The 16,270-nt window shown below is 38.9% G+C and overlaps 1 protein-coding gene and 1 non-coding gene across 2 annotated transcripts; one reads left to right on the forward strand and one right to left on the reverse strand.

Annotated features, from left to right (window-relative positions):
• Positions 1-11,112: 11,112 nt before the first annotated feature.
• Positions 11,113-11,218, reverse strand: LOC145128125 (small nucleolar RNA R71). The gene has a single exon (XR_013716726.1). It is a non-coding gene; the product is annotated as a small nucleolar RNA R71 (small nucleolar RNA).
• Positions 11,219-15,685: 4,467 nt separating this feature from the next.
• On the forward strand, positions 15,686-16,039 carry LOC145126714 (uncharacterized). The gene has a single exon (XM_079062023.1). It carries the CDS (start codon positions 15,686-15,688, stop codon positions 16,037-16,039), a length of 354 nt encoding a protein of 117 aa, XP_078918149.1.
• Positions 16,040-16,270: the final 231 nt, after the last annotated feature.

The raw sequence follows: 16,270 nt of genomic DNA on the forward strand, positions 1-16,270 counted from the left end.
CCGGTCAATGTGTCTCAGTGGGACCCTCTGGTCCCACAACTCGGGTGGACCCTCCGGTCCTAACTCAGATGGACCCTCCGGTCCTAACTCAGTAAACTCAGAATAATACACAGCATAAATCACATAGACATAATGCAGGATATCACAGTACTCAACATAAACACATAAGACCCTCTGGTCACACATAGGATACCACTTAAGGTAAGTATAGTGAGAAGACTCACCTCGGATGATGAACAAACCCTATAAACGCTGCTGCTACGCACCGGCCACTAACTCTGTGCCAAACCCACACATATCCAAATTAGGAACTAAGTCTAAACTCTCACTCATTAGGTCTAAAGGTAGTCCACTAACCAGCCCATCAATGACCTAAAACCCATTGGGCCCACCAAGGCCCAATAATAAATGGGCTCTCGTGAGGCCCAACTCTCAAATCTAAATGGAAAGCCCAACTCAAGGGCCCAAAGCACACATATATATATATATATATATATATATATATATATATATATATATATATATATATATATATATGTATATATATATATATATATATATATATATATATATATATATATATATATATATAATCCTCTAGTCCAAGACTCTATTGCAACAAGCCCAAACTCTAGGCCCAACACTCAAGGCCCAAAATGAGACTTAGCCCAAAAGTCCACAGTGAGGTTACACTGGGCGTACCTCTCTTGGTACGCTCAACGTACTCACGAATCCATATTGTCCATCAGGGACACTGGGGCAGTACGCGGGGCGTATAGGAATTACGCTCAGCGTACTCCCCAGATTCACTCTTTCTACTCATTTGGTCTTAAACAGTTAAGACATTACCTCAAATCCCAGATCTGGACCCCCTAATGGCACTTACTCCATAAAGTCAGTGACTTTAAACCTTTGCATGGCTGAAAAGGTCACAAACACCCAAAACACTCACTCCCTTATCTCAAAAAGCTCATATCTCATGCATGGCTTGATTCCAACATCCAAGATTGGATTTTTATGACATAACACCACTAAAAACACTCAAAGGGGTTGATCATAGTCTCTGGAGCTCCATATCTCATAAGGTCTCCACCTTTTGGGACAAAAACCCTAAAATACTCTAATATTATGCTCAAAACAAAAGAGTGAGAAAACTTGAAGCTTTATACCTCTATATGAAGCTTCCAACTCAGATGTGCTCAGATCCAAGGCCTGGACTTCTCACTCCTTCTTCTCCAAAGCTCCTTCTTTACTCCAAGAACACACCAATATCACTTAAGGCTCTCAAATACACTCACAAGCTCCATGAACTAAGGATTAGGGTTTCAGAGGGTTTATTGACTGAGGATGGTGGCCAGGAATGAGGCCATCTCATTCTTTATATAGGGACACATCCAAAGTTAGGGTTTTACATTGTGCCTAGTATGCCCAGCGTACCCTATGGTAGGCCCAACATACTAGGTGGCTCCGCTTATAAATCACGCACATGAGTACGCTAAGCGTACATACACGTACGCCCAGCGTACTCCGCTGCCACCTTTTTCAATTAAAGGACTTATCCTTCCATAACTTCAAATTTCCATTGCTTCCTCGATATAACTCTGTTTCCAATGAATCTCATATCCTCGGAAAGGTGTCGAGATGCTCTACGCTTCCAGCAACTCGTCGCAACCCCGAGACTTCCTCATGCCCGGGTTGCAGCCCACAAACCCTAATCTCCGAAGATTCGAAACAGGATGTTACATATGTATTGCTTCTCACCAACAAAAAATCGCCAAGGGTTACAATAGGAATATAAGGGTCAGAAGGTTTCAAATAGGAGACTTGGTACCAAGGATAACATTCCAAACACCAAGGATCCTAGTGAAGGAAAATTGGCTCCCAAATGGGAAGGACCATATTTTATAGATGCTGAAGCAGGAAAAGGAGCATACTAGCTAGCATCACTCGAAGGAGACTTTCTGCCAAGATCCTCGAATGCCATACACCTTAAGGCATACTACATGTAAGTAGGATCAAATGAGCCGCAACAAAACCAAGGTACATATGTCCTTTACCTTAAAACTTTTATTATTACTGATTTCCTCCTCAAACACATTACTAACTTAAGCATAAGAGAGGCGTTAGCTAGACTAACACCCACCCTTAGCTAACGCTTGCTATGCAGAACGACATACAGTTAAGGATCCTCAAGAGTGGAGATCCTGAAACATCGGGATCCTCACAATCGGAGATCCCGGAACGACTAGATCCTCAAATTTGAACACCCCGAGACACAAGGATCTTGACACACAAAGATCCCAATACTTGGTAAACCCCATTATATTTAACAATATCATCCCTAAACTATCATGTACACAAGCTAGAGACTGGTCATCTCTCCTACGCCTAAGGGTACTTAATCCCCTCTAAGGTTTAAAGAGCTAATTACCTCTTTCACACGAACTAAGGTTTATACACCTCGCTTGGACGCATGTTATCTAACTGTGGGATACGGGTAAGGGGATCATTTCACAATTCAGTGGCTTGGGAACCCTCTTATCTTTGAACACAATTTGAGATCCTTAAGGTTTATAACATTTTCATGTTATCCAGAAATCGGATCCTACCCCAGAGATTACTCCAGGAATATAACATTTTCATGTTATCGGGATTTTACCCCAGTAACTACTTAAGGTTTATAACATTTTCATATTATCAAAGATTGGGATTTTGCCCCAGAAATTACATAAGGTCTATAGCATCTTCATGTTGTCACAAGTTGGGAATGTTCCCCAGAGAACACGGTCAAATTGTAACATTTTCATGTTACCTACCCAATGAATTATATCTCAAGTGGGGATCCTCCCCAAAATATAACATTAACATGTTATCTATTTTTGTCTGAGTCTATAATCTAAACAGGTTATTCTAAGGAGAAATTTCCCTTAACAAAATCCAAGATCCTTATTTTTTAGGATCTCTAACGGTAAGGATCCTCATCGACCTTCGTTGGTAAGGGACCTCATTCCCAACATTGAACCAAAGTTCTCTCCTAAGTTGGAATTCAAAGACTAATGAAGCTTAAAGAGAAACTCGAAGACAATCAGCCATGCATAAAAAGCATAAGAGAGATGTAAAAGGAAAATGCTACCATATCATTCAAAAGAAAAAAGAGTTGCATATCAACACAGCCAAAAGGTTAATTGTCTTACATCGCTAACAAAAGCAAAAACTACTCAAACCAATTTTTTGCAGGCCTAGACCTTAGTCTGGTCATCATCGGTCGTAACCTCCTTCTCCCCTCTTCCGGCCAACATCAACATAGGATCCTGATTGGCGACAACAGGCTTATCGATCTACTTGGCCAACGCCTCACGCCATCCCTCCACATCCCAAGAACTCACATTTTCCAAATCCTCAGCCAGCTTGATCTTAGCCTGCAGAATAGCTATTGCAGCACTCGTCTTGGCATCAGCAATCACCTCCTCAAGATCTGCAAGATTCTCTTCTTCCTTTTCGACTTTCTACTTGCTCAACAACTCCGCCCTTTGGAGAAGATCCTTGTTGGTGACACTCCATGACTTCTCCTGCTCTTTTAGAACAAACTCGGCTTTATAAACACGGACCCTGAGGTCGTTGGTAGCATGAGAAACATGAGCGAAGACCAGGAAGAAACATAAACATCAACATGAAAAATAACAAGTATGATAGATTAATATGAATAATGCCTATGCGGAATTCTTACAGCTTGAGAAAACGAAGACAACTTCTGATAGCATCCTCGATGCTGAGGTTCTCTAAGCTGAAATCTACAGCCTCAGAAGTCTTTCGTTTTCGGGATCCTGAAGCCTTGACCGTAAGATCTATATGCAAACTCTTGGGAGGAGGGAGAATGTGTCACACCCCCGGACCAGACGGCGGAAACGTCCGGAGGCGGGTGACTTCATTGTGCAGTATCATAACAATTGAATATAAATGAAACAGAGCAATCCAAACATCATACATTGAGATAACAAACTTACATTGTTTACATATTGTATTTGTTCTTCGAATTACACAAAAGAGACATAAGCAGAAAAATCCAAGCTACAGCTAAAAGTCTTGCATCCGTGTCCCTTGTTACCTGCTTACTAGATACCTGAGAATACAAGTCGTTTTGAAAAGCGTCAACTAAAAAGTTGGTGAGTTCATAAGCAGTTTTGTGTATAAAATCGTTTACACTTGTTTAGAATCGTTCTTGTTGTACTTTCAGAAAATCCGATATTTTCTATGAAATCGTTTGAAGTCTTGCCTTGAAAATCATGAATATGTGTGTGCATGACATTACTTTTGTTCATCCTTATAAGGAGTGATTTTGAAAAGTAGTGTGATTTGTAAAAGCGAGCTGTGTCCGAGAATAGTTCTTTTGGATAGTAACAATCAACTGTTTCAAGAAAAATCCCTTATTTTCAAAAAGGAAATATGGTTGAAAATCTTGTTCCTCTTATCGAGTAAAATTGAGTATGTGCTTTCTAGTTTATCGTTATCGAAATCGTAGAAAAATCATTTTCCCCAAAAAATCCTATATTTTCTGCTATAAAATAATCGTAAGTTCTAGTTTATCGTTATCGAAATTGTAGAAAAATCGTTTTCCCCAGAAAATCCTATATTTTCTGCTATAAAATAATCGTAAGTTCTAGTTTCCAAATATGTATATGTGTGGGTTAGTTTATCATTATCAAAATCGTTTACAAACGTTTTCCATAGAGTCCTACGCTTTTTAATTTGTAAAAATAGCAGTATTACGACTCTATACTTGTAGGAGAAAGAATCAACATGGCTATTGTGGACATTCTACGCGATGAAGAAGGACAGTCAACACAACAAATGCGGACCATCACCTATCACGTGTAGGACAGTCAACACAATGTGCCAAAGTTTATTTATGAGGTTTTCCTTACATAAATTTCCAGTTAATATAACATATTCTAGTGAGTCGTTATAACCATACTAATCTGATGAAGTGCCTGTTTTTGGCGTTTCTCAGGCGCCCTCGGTTTGGATAAGACATTTGTCACCCTAGACTGGCCTGTCTAGCTGTAGCGAACAGCGAAAGTGCGGGGTGTCAACCCCGTATAGATCTATACACAAATTCTCGCTCTCCCTCCAGGAGACTCTGGCTATAACTCCTTACACGACTTAGACGTACACTAATATTTTTATATTTATGTACTTTTGAGATTTGTCTGACTAGAATATTAACAACCTTTTGAGCAATCGTTAGAGATCCATTATTTGTTAGATAAATAATGAAATTTGTACTTGTTGAATAAGAATATCGTTCTCGTTCCATATCGTTTATTGTGCTCGTTAACTAGGTGCTCGTGTTCGTTCCTTTTCTTTTATTGAAAAATAAGTCATTTTAGTCAAGAGAAAAAGTGTCAAGTTATAATTTATATAAATTTATAACTGCCGATTATGACACGCATTTTCTGTTTGATGACATATAGAACATTACTTATGTTCTTAGAGGTTTTATGACAGCAGCTTATGACAGGCAAATGTTTCTGTCATAAAGGCTCTATTTGTATATTTTCTTGACGCATACTTTTATGTTGAATATTTATAAAATACTCCCTGATAGTTTGCAAAATAGTCACAAAGTTTCTATTTTCGAAGAATTGCTAGAAATGGTGTCCACTTAGCAAGGTCCCTTTTTATAACTTTTATCTTTAGACATGAAAGCATAGATAAAGGGGTTAAGTTGGACACACTCAATAGTTGGGAGGCTCTTTTGCACAAAGTGTCCTCTGTTCTTTATGAAAATGAGAAATCCTACGTTCACGAGTTTATCACTAAAATATTAATTTAATAATATTTCGCACACACATACAAACATACGTATATATGCAATCGTTTAAGAGTTTAGGCAAGATTTGACTTGTACTCTCCCCCAAAAACATTAAAACATTGAAAAAGGTGGGGTATGAAGCTCACCTTGAGTTAGTTGAGGAGTTGTCTGGAGTTATGGAGTGAAGATCTCAGGCTTAAACTCTTGGCTGAGATGAAGAACTTCCTTGGGAGAAAGTTATCCTAAAGGTGATTTTTCAAATATTATTATGAATAAAATAATATGGATTCATCTTGAGATATTATAAAATATTAGATGAGTGGAGGAATTTACCTTACAACTCCAGGGGGAAATTGAGAATTTTGTTTTCAGCAAGTTCTTGTTCTTGCTTGGAGATGAGTTTTGAGAGGAAATGAGAAAAGTGAGAGAAAAAGTGGAGTCTAAACTCCCTCACTGTCGTTGCTTTGGAGTATAAGGAAAAGGGAGGAATCTTTGGTGCATGGGGATCTGGTGGTCCATGCATGGATATTTGGTGGGTAAAGCATGGAATACCGTGATTTTCATGAGAAATGAGGAATTTCATCAAATCACAAAGTCAACTTCCTTGTCCTCTTCTTGATTTAGGATAAGGTTTTCCTAAATCCTAACTTTTTATTTTATGTAAATATAATTTAAATAATTAAATTTGGCATTAAATAAAGGTTTTAGGGGTCTTAGCTAAGAAAAACACGAGTTTGGTGGGATTCCCGACCTCAAAATACCCCAAAATGAAGAAAATGTCCGGAATAGTCCAAAATCCGGGGCTAAATAGTGAATTCCGGAGCTCTAGGGCAAATTCCGAAGTTGTATTACAATTTCCGGAGGTGCTGGGTGAGTTCCGAAGCTCTTCTCCAAATTCCGGAGTCCACAGTAACTTCCGGAGCACTTTCTCGGAGTTCCGAAGTCTTCTGATTCATTCCGGAGCGAAGCCAGCAGTCAGGACCGAGGGTTCCGAAGTCAGCTGACCTTCCGAAGCGACCATAGGCGAGATTGTTCGGAGTCAGGAGTTCCGAGATTGCGAGATGGTCCGGATGAGAGGCTTCCGTGGTGCAACTCCTCTTGGTTTCCTTAGAAGACATTCCGGACTAAGAGGTTCCGGACCAAGAGGGTTCCGGCCAAGAGGGTTCCGGACCAAGAGGTTCAGGACTAAGAGAAGTCCGGACCAAGAGGGTTCCGGACCAAAAAGGGTCCTTTTGGGGTTTCCTCTTCCGGTTTTGAGCTGTTTTCGAGTAAGGAAGGTATTTAGGGAGATTTGAGAGAGATTTGAGATCCGTGGAGAGATTTGGGAGAGATTTCACATGCTTGGAGAGATTTGGGAGAGATTTCACATGCTTGGTTAGATTTGGGACAGATTCACTATTCTTGGAGAGATTTCGCACACTTAGAGAGATTTGGGAGAGATTCACTATTCTTGGAGAGATTTGGGAGAGATTCACTATTCTTGGAGAGATTTCGCATACTTAGAGAGATTTGGGAGAGATTCACTATTCTTGGAGAGATTTGGGAGAGATTCACTATTCTTGGAGAGATTTGGGAGAGATTCACTATTCTTGGAGAGATTTCACGTACTTAGAGAGATTTAGGAGAGATTCACTATACTTGGAGAGATTTAGGAGAGATTCGCTATATTTGGAGAGATTTGCATTCTAACACTTTATGGCTCCTTAGGAACTCATATTGAACACTTAGGAGTGTTAGGACAAATCTCACAATAGTCCTTACTTACCTGAGGACGGAATTTCCTAGCCAAAAGTGCTAGTTGTGACAGAATGGCACCTTTTTCCTATTTAGCTTTGATTGAACCACTGGTCATAATCTTCAAGATCTCCTAAACCAAAGCGGGCCTTGGACCGGGTAGTCTTAGAACCTGCCAGAGATCCCTATGAAGTCAGGATCCTATAAAAAGACATATCCAAGAAAAATAATGTAACTAGTGGCCATAGAAGCAATAGTGGAGGAACCCTCTTAAAGACTGGAATATTTAAGCCTGAACGACCTCTCCACTGCAGGAAGTGTGAGGAATTTGGATTTCTTGTCCTTGGAATCGCCAGCAGCAGGAATAAGCTCCTCAAACCAAACGCTGCATCAAAACAAACAAAATAAGGGAAGTAAATTTCAGGATCCTTGATATCTAAATTTGTTTCCTATCCTTTTAAGTCCATGATCTTGGCAGGGAATCCCCTAAGGAATCGAATCGCGCCTCACGAAGAAATATTTTTCTTTCCAAGCGCCATCGTTTTGTTTGGATTTCAGAATGAGGTGGGGTTTATTTGTCTTAACTCTTAACAGGAAACGAGAAGAACCAAAAGTAGAAAGATCATAGATGGAGGCCAACTTAGGTAAACCAATGTCCATATTTTTGGACTGATTCAGGCAATCAATCCAAAAGAGGATCCTCCAAACCACAGCCATAGTTTGGATATAAGAGATTTGGGTACACAGAAAAGAAATCAAGGACAATACCAGTAAAAGGATAAGTCAGACCTAGAGTAAATGGATATTTGGGAAAAAAACCCATGTTGGAGACACAAAATTTGGTTGCACGGTAGCATCAAAAGGACGAAAAACCACGTCAGAAGGGAAAGCCCCAATGGCTTTCAACAATTTTGTGTCTTCATTTTCAAAAGAACAAACCTTGTCATAGGTTAAGATTCCTTGATCATTAAAATCGTTTTCGGAAGGAATAACAATGCCAGCTCGAGAACGACTAATCCTCTTAGCCATGACAAGGAAAATCAAAACAACTGAAGAACAAATGAAAGGAAAAAAGGATTACCTTCACAACGAGATGATGGTGACTTGGAAAAGTAAAAAGAGGAGTTACCGAAAGCCCTCATTTATAGCTAGGAAAAGATGATGGAAATGATTTGACCATTTCTCGATTATCTCAATTAAGATAAGACTTATACCTTAAAGATTAAATTCAAATTCTTTTTACTTATTTACTTTAAGTTATTCCTTTAATATTTACGGAACTAACCCATATATTTTCAGGAATAACTTGGGGGCAATTTTTGGGACCAGGATCCTCAAATATCCAGGATCCTCAGCAGTATCAGGATCTCGATTAATTACCGTTATTATTTTTATCAATATTTATAACGGTCATATTTTGTCTATAACTAACACGTGTGCAGAAGTAGTCAAGGGAAGACCAATTCTCAACGAAGAATCATCTCAACTATGCTAAAGACCCAGAATACTTGGTCAAATAACGTTCGTGAACCTGGTCATAGAGGATCCCGGGAATATCAGACATCTTGTTGGCTAAATTAGACTAAAAATTGACACTTGTAATCTTCACACGACACACTGTTCTTTAGCTTAAGCTTACTCTACGAAATTCTCTACTTATTCTTACCAAGAACTCACTATAATCTTCATTTTTATATCAATAAAATCATCAAGGCATGTGATCATTATCACCTCCCAAGGTTTTATGCCGGAGATCCTAGCAAGGATCAAGGGCTTTCCTTGTAAACAATTTTGTCACTTTCGTTTACCACTTGCTTTTACACAATCTGAACATCACAACCTCTCATTCAATTTGGTTGATTAGTACTTGTGTAATTTTTCATCAAAACACCAACCATATATGAATTAACTTAATCAACCAATTGAATTAATAACTATTACAAGTCTTACATGATTTGAACTTAATACTAGTGAATTTGTTAGTTTAGTAAATTGATCACCTCCCAAGGTTTTATGTCGGAGATCCTAATAAGGATCAAGGGCTTTCCTTATAAACAATTGTGTCCCTTTCGTTTACCACTTGCTTTTACACAATCTAAACATCACAACCTCTCATTAAATTTGGTTGATTAGTACTTGTGTAATTTTTGACCAAAACACCAACCATATATGAATTAACTTAATCAACCAATTGAATTAATAACTATTACAAGTCTTGCATGATTTGAAGTTAATACTAGTGAATTTATTAGTTTAGTCAATTGATCACTGTTTTAATTAACTTGTTTGCTAAAGGATTAGTTTAGTAAATATTAATCTAATCACATTAGAAATCGGTAATTGATAACACATTAATCCATTGCACTTTTCATGAAATCAACCATAGGAGCAAGTGAATCGTATCTAAATGGAAGTCTCTTTAATATTCTTGATTCAAATCATCTTTTGTTCCTTAATTAGTTGTTATTTGATTCTTTGCTAGGTGTTTGAGTGATTATTTAAGTTTCTAGTCTTGTAAAACTATAGAAACCCCCCCCCCCTCTTTTTTTAATCATTGTTTAAACTAGTTAACATTAGTAGTAATTTTAATTATCATTACGGTTCCCTGTTTTCGATATCCTACTTACATGCACTAAACTGCTATTCGATTAGGTACACTACCTATCATGTGTTAGTTTTTGTCTAGATTAGTTGGATTAAAACTAGTATATATTACACGTATTAAGTTTTTAGCGTCGTTGCCGAGGAACGGTTCAATAATAGTTAATTTTATTTGCGAATTGTTATCGACCCTTTGTGTGATATTTTTCTCATGTAAAGTTACAAGTTTTCTGTTTAAAATTTTATTGTCATTTTTATTATGTTTTAGTGTTAACCACGTTGTGGTCCGTAATAACCACGCAGTGTGTAGCGTACTTCCACTTTTCGTTTTTCTTGTTTTGGTTTGTTTACGTGTATTTTTTTTTGTTTTGTTTCAGTTAGTGTATGACCCGTAGATCCAAATCTCCAGTAGTACCACCATTGGAGGATCCAGAATCAGCTTTTTGCAAAAAAAAAGGACAAAACAACCAGCGAAACAAGCAATTTTGAAAACTTCAAGAAAACTCATGACAATAAGGCAGTGGATTACGAGCCCGTAACACCAAAATTTGAAGAGAATAGTGAACCCGAATCAGAAGTAGTGATAACGGATATTGCAGGTATATCAATGGAGGAATACAAGAAGCAGATGCGTGACGATAATGGGCCAGGTCTTGTGCAACCCTCGATTCCAAAAACAGCAAACTTCGAGCTGAAAGGACACATACTCGCCCAACTGAAGGACATCCCATTCTACGGGAAGGATCACGAGGATGCCTACAAGCACATTGACGAGGTCAACAACATCTCCGACTACTTCAATATTCCAAATATGCCACGTGAGACCATGCTACTAAGGATGCTCCCGGTTACATTCAAAGGAGCTGCAAAGGATTGGTTGAAGGCACTCCCTCCAGGATCAATAACATGGCCGAAGATGCGTGAAGAGCTCATATAGGAATTTTTCCCATCATCGAAAGTCGCAAAGTTATAGAAAGCAAATTCCAATTTCGAACAACTAGGAGGAGAATCACTTTATGAGGCATGGGAGAGATACAAGGGCTTACTGAGATAATGCCCCTAGAATGATATCAATGTTCAACAAGAGGTCTCCATTTTCTATGATGGGGTACATGTAACAACTAGTTAGCTCCTTGATTCCCAAGGACAACTCACGAAAAAAGCACCAGCTGTAATAAGGGGGTTGATTGAAGAATTCTTTAACCATTCAAGAGAATATCATAATCCTCGAAATGACACGACTCGAGGGACGGTGAACACAGCTTCTGATGATATGGCAACAGTAATGGCCAAGTTGGATAAAATGGATTGTAGGATGACAAAGATGGACCAATCCATCCATGACATTCGTATGGGGTGTGATAACTGTAGCGGTCCACATCTAACAAAGGATTGCAACCTTGATGAGAATGGAAATCGGAAAGCTCAAGCATATTTTTCAAGTGGGGACCGTTATGATGAAGATTGGAGGAAACCCAAAAAGGAATGGCTACCCTATGATGAGTACAAGAAGGCCAAGGAGGAGAAGTTCAAGCAAAAGTCAAGAGGGTTTTATCAAAAAGAAGAACTGGTACCCGAAAAGAAGACAAATTTAGAAGCAATGCTCACCCGTTTTGCAGCCGCGTCAGAAAAGAGGCATGATGAAACTGATGCAGCAATGAGACATCAGCAAGCTTTAATGACAGATCAGCAAGCTCTAATGAGAAATCAACAAACTTCAATCCTCAACATCGAGAAGAAACTCGGGCAACTAGCTAAACAATTCAATGAACGGTCACCGGGCGGACTTCCAAGCAACACCGAGAAAAATACGAGAGGGACGCACATCAAAATAGTGACAACAAGGAATGGAAAAATTGTCACTCCTTTGACCCCAATTCCTAATGAAAATCCAAACATTTTGCAGGAAGTAGAAGAAGAAAATCGAGAAAAGCACTCTGATGATCAAACACGGTGTGGTGAGGAGAAGACCACAACATGGTCTTCGACTGAAGAAAATAAGAGCCCTCCAATTAAGACGTTTCAGCCTCCATTGCCATTCCCGAGCCGAGCTAAACAAGTCAGACAAGCTGAAGACTATAAGAAGTTCTTGGAGAATATTAAGTCCCTTCAAATCAACACCATATTCATTGAGGCGGTGGATCAAATGCAAAAATATGCAAAGTTCTTAAAAGATCTTCTCACCAATAGAAAGAAGATGGAGGAGGCATCCAAGGTGATACTAAATGAGAATTGCTCAACCGAAATGTTGAACAAACTACCAAAGAAGATGGGGACCTAGGAAGTCTAACTTTACCATGTCAATTCGGGAATTTGGCTACAAGTTATGAGTTGGCCGATTCTGGAGCTAGTTTCAATCTTATGACCTATTCATTTTTCAAGAAGTTGAATTTTCCAGAACCAAGACCCATCCGCATGGAAATTCATCTAGCAAACAAGATGGTGACGTTTCCAAGAGGGATATGCTAGGATCTTTTGGTTAAAGTTGACAAATTTGTTTTTCCTGCAGATTTTATTGTGCTAAACATGGAAGAAGATCATCAAGTCCCAATAATTTTTGTAAGACCTTTTCTAATCACCGCTCAAACTCTAGTGGACATGAGAGAATCTAAACTTACTCTCTGCGTAGGAGAAGATGCCATCACCTTTGCAATAGATCGAGCAATGAAGAATTCAAGGTTTACTGACAATATGGTTTTCTCGGTGGACAAGTTTTATGAGTTGTTGGAAAAAGAATTGGCGAGTTGGTAAGAAGATAATTCAAGGGGATTCACGTTCTTATCAGAATGGAATTTTGATGCTGAGAATGACCTAGAAGAGCTGGAGAAGTTGCTCGAAGTAAGTGAAAATGAAGAACTTAAAAGAACTTCTGAAGAAGGAACACGGCGTGGTGAGTATATAAACATGTCGTGTTCAGATCAAAAATCGCAATCTGATGAGACAAATGGTGACACCACGGCATGTTTGGTTGATGTCCACGCCGTGTCAGTGATCAGAAGACAAAGTTAGAACTCAAAACTTTACCGGAACACTTGGAGTACGTTTTTCTAGAAGAGGATGAGCAAAAACCAGTTATCATTGCTTCTGATCTTGCACCAAACAAAAAGGAAAGTTTCGTGAAGGTATTAAATAAGCGAAAGAATTTAATTTCTTAGAACATCACCGACATCAAGGGCATTAGTCCTTCATATTGCTCACACAATATCAATCTAGAAGATGGAGCTAAACCGGTAGTACAACATCAGAGAAGATTAAACCCAAATATTCAAGAGGTAGTCAACAAGGAGATCGTGAAGCTCTTGGATGCCAAAATCATCTACTCCATTTCTGATAGCCAATGGGTGAGTCAGGTACAGGTGGTGCCAAATAAAGGAGGCATGACAGTAGTGACGAATGAGAAGAACGAGCTCATACCTATAAGAACAGTAACTGGTTGGTGAGTGTGCATCATTATCACAAGCTAAATGATACCACTTGCAAAGACCACTTCCCTCTACCTTTTATTGATCAAATGCTTGAACGACTATCTGGTCATTATTATTACTGTTTTCTAGATGGATTTTCATGGTACTTCCAGATTCCTATTGACCCAAGATATCAAGATAATGTCACTTGTCCAAGCGGGACTTTTGAGTATCGTCGCATGCCTTTCAGTTTATGCAATGCACCGACTACGTTTCAACAATGCATGATGGCCATATTCCATGACATGGTGGAGAAGTTTATGGATAAATTTTCAATTTTTGGTTTTTCTTTTGATGATTGTCTTACTAACCTTGGTTTGATGCTTGCTAGGTGTGAAAAGACCAATTTGTTCTTGGGAAAAATGTCATTTCATGGTGAAGGAAGGAATCGTAGTGGGTCATAAAGTTTCCAAGTCAAGGATTGAGGTGGATCGAGCAAAGATCGACACCATTTCCAAGTTACCTCCACCAACAAATGTGAAGAGCGTTAGGAGTTTTTTAGGGCATGCGGGGTTTTACCGCCTCTTTATCAAAGATTTTTCAAAAATAACAAGGCCTTTAACTCAATTACTCTTAAAAGACGCAACATTCAGTTTTTCTAATGAGTGCTTAGAAGCTTTTAAAATTTTAAAAGAAAATTTGACTAATTCCCCGATCATCATCGCCCCGAATTAGAACTTACCTTTTGAAATTATGTATGATGCCAGTGACTTTGCTTTGGGAGCAGTACTTGGTCAAAGGGTTGATAAGCACTTTCAACCCATTTATTACACAAGCAAAACATTAAATCTGACCCAAGAAATCTACAACACTACTGAAAAAGAGCTATTGGTCGTGGTTTATGCATTTGACAAGTTTCGTCCCTATCTTATTTTGTCCAAAACAACTATTTTTACTGACCAATTTGCTATCAAATATTTGTTTGCCAAGCAGGATGTGAAACCAAGACTGGTCCGATGGGTGCTTCTATTTCAAGAATTTGACATCGACATCCAGGACAAGAAGGGAATGGAGAATGTAGCTGCTGACCACTTGTCCATATTAGAAAAATCCAAAAAGGGAAGAGATGGAGAACATGGTCATTGGAGATGATTTTACAGAGGAGTACTTAATGGTGGTAGTGGGAGAAGAGCCTTGGTATGTAGATATCACCAACTATTTGGCAGACAACTACCTTCCCAAGGGGTTAACTCACCAACAACAGAAGAAGCTTCTCTCAGAAATCAAATATTATTTCTAGGAAGAGCATTATCTTTTCAGGAGTTGTGCAGATGGACTCCTTCGAAGATGCGTATTTGCAAAAGAAATCAGTGATATTTGAGGCATTATCACAATGGACCTATAGGACATCATGGGGCCCAATACATAGCCAAGAAAGTTTTTGATGCATGTTTTTATTGGCCAACAATCTTCAAGGATGCTACTACTTACGTGTGAGAGAGTGTAATTCATGCCAGAGATCAAGTAATATTTCAGCAAGGAACGAGATGCCCCAAAAGAGCATCCAGGTCTGTGAGGTATTCGATGTTTGGGGAATAGATTTTATGGGGCCATTTCCAACATCTCGAGGGAACAAGTACATTCTTGTGGCAGTCGACTATGTTTCAAAGTGGGCGGAGGCGCAAGCTCTACCAGCCAGTGATGCTCGAGTAGTTGTGAAATTTCTAAGAATATTATTTTCTCGCTTCGGAATGATAAAAACACTTATAAGTGATTGGGGAACCCATTTTTCCAATGAAAAACTTGCCAACGTGTTACGGAAATATGGGGTACACCATAGGTTTGCAAAACCATACCATCCTCAAACAAATAGGCAAACCGAGATCACAAATCGGGCATTAAAGAGAATTTTGGAGAGATCAGTTGGGAGCAATAGGAAAGAGTGGTCGGAAAAACTCGATGACACGCTTTGAGCATTTCGTACTGTATTCAAGACACCAATTGGGACTACACATTATAGGTTAGTTTTTGGAAAGAACTGTCACTTACCGGTGGAACTCGAGCACAAGGCGTATTGGTCATTGACACATGCAACTTGGAACTAAGCGAATTGCGCACTAATCGGGTTTTGAAAATGAATGCCTTGGAGGAATTGAGAAACGAGTCATACACAAACTCGTTAATCTACAAGGATAAGACGAAAAAATGGCACGATGCAAGGTTGAAAGGAAACAAGGAGTTTGAAGCGGGTCAAAAAGTCCTCCTTTACAATTCAAGGACAAAACTTTTTCCCGCAAAGTTGCGAACACGTTGGTCCGGGCCATTCAAGGTAAAGCAAGTATTTCCATATGGGGCAATTGAGCTATTCAATGAAGATGGTTCAAACTTCAAAGTCAATGGGCATCGATTGAAACACTACGAAGAAGGAATGCCAAGCGAAGAGAGAATGGTGGAAAGCATGGACTTGGAGGAGACTGACACAACGTAGGGTGGAAAGGAGTCCAACTCAAGACTCCTAAAAAAGAAGCGCTTTTGGGAGGCAACCCGTCATTTGATTTTGCATTTCTTTTTCATTTATCTTTTCTTTTACTTTTTCATTTTTCTTTATTTCTTTTATTATGTAAGGATTCTCATTCTTTTTCTCCTACTAATGAATGTTGCTTGAGGTCAAGCAAGACTTTAAGTGTGGGGTGTGGTTGTAAATTCTTTTATGAAAAAA

The sequence above is a fragment of the Lactuca virosa genome, chromosome 7 (assembly GCF_052849685.1).
Source record: "Lactuca virosa cultivar CGN04683 chromosome 7, Lactuca_virosa_CGN04683_v6, whole genome shotgun sequence".
In the NCBI taxonomy this organism is placed as follows: domain Eukaryota; kingdom Viridiplantae; phylum Streptophyta; class Magnoliopsida; order Asterales; family Asteraceae; genus Lactuca; species Lactuca virosa.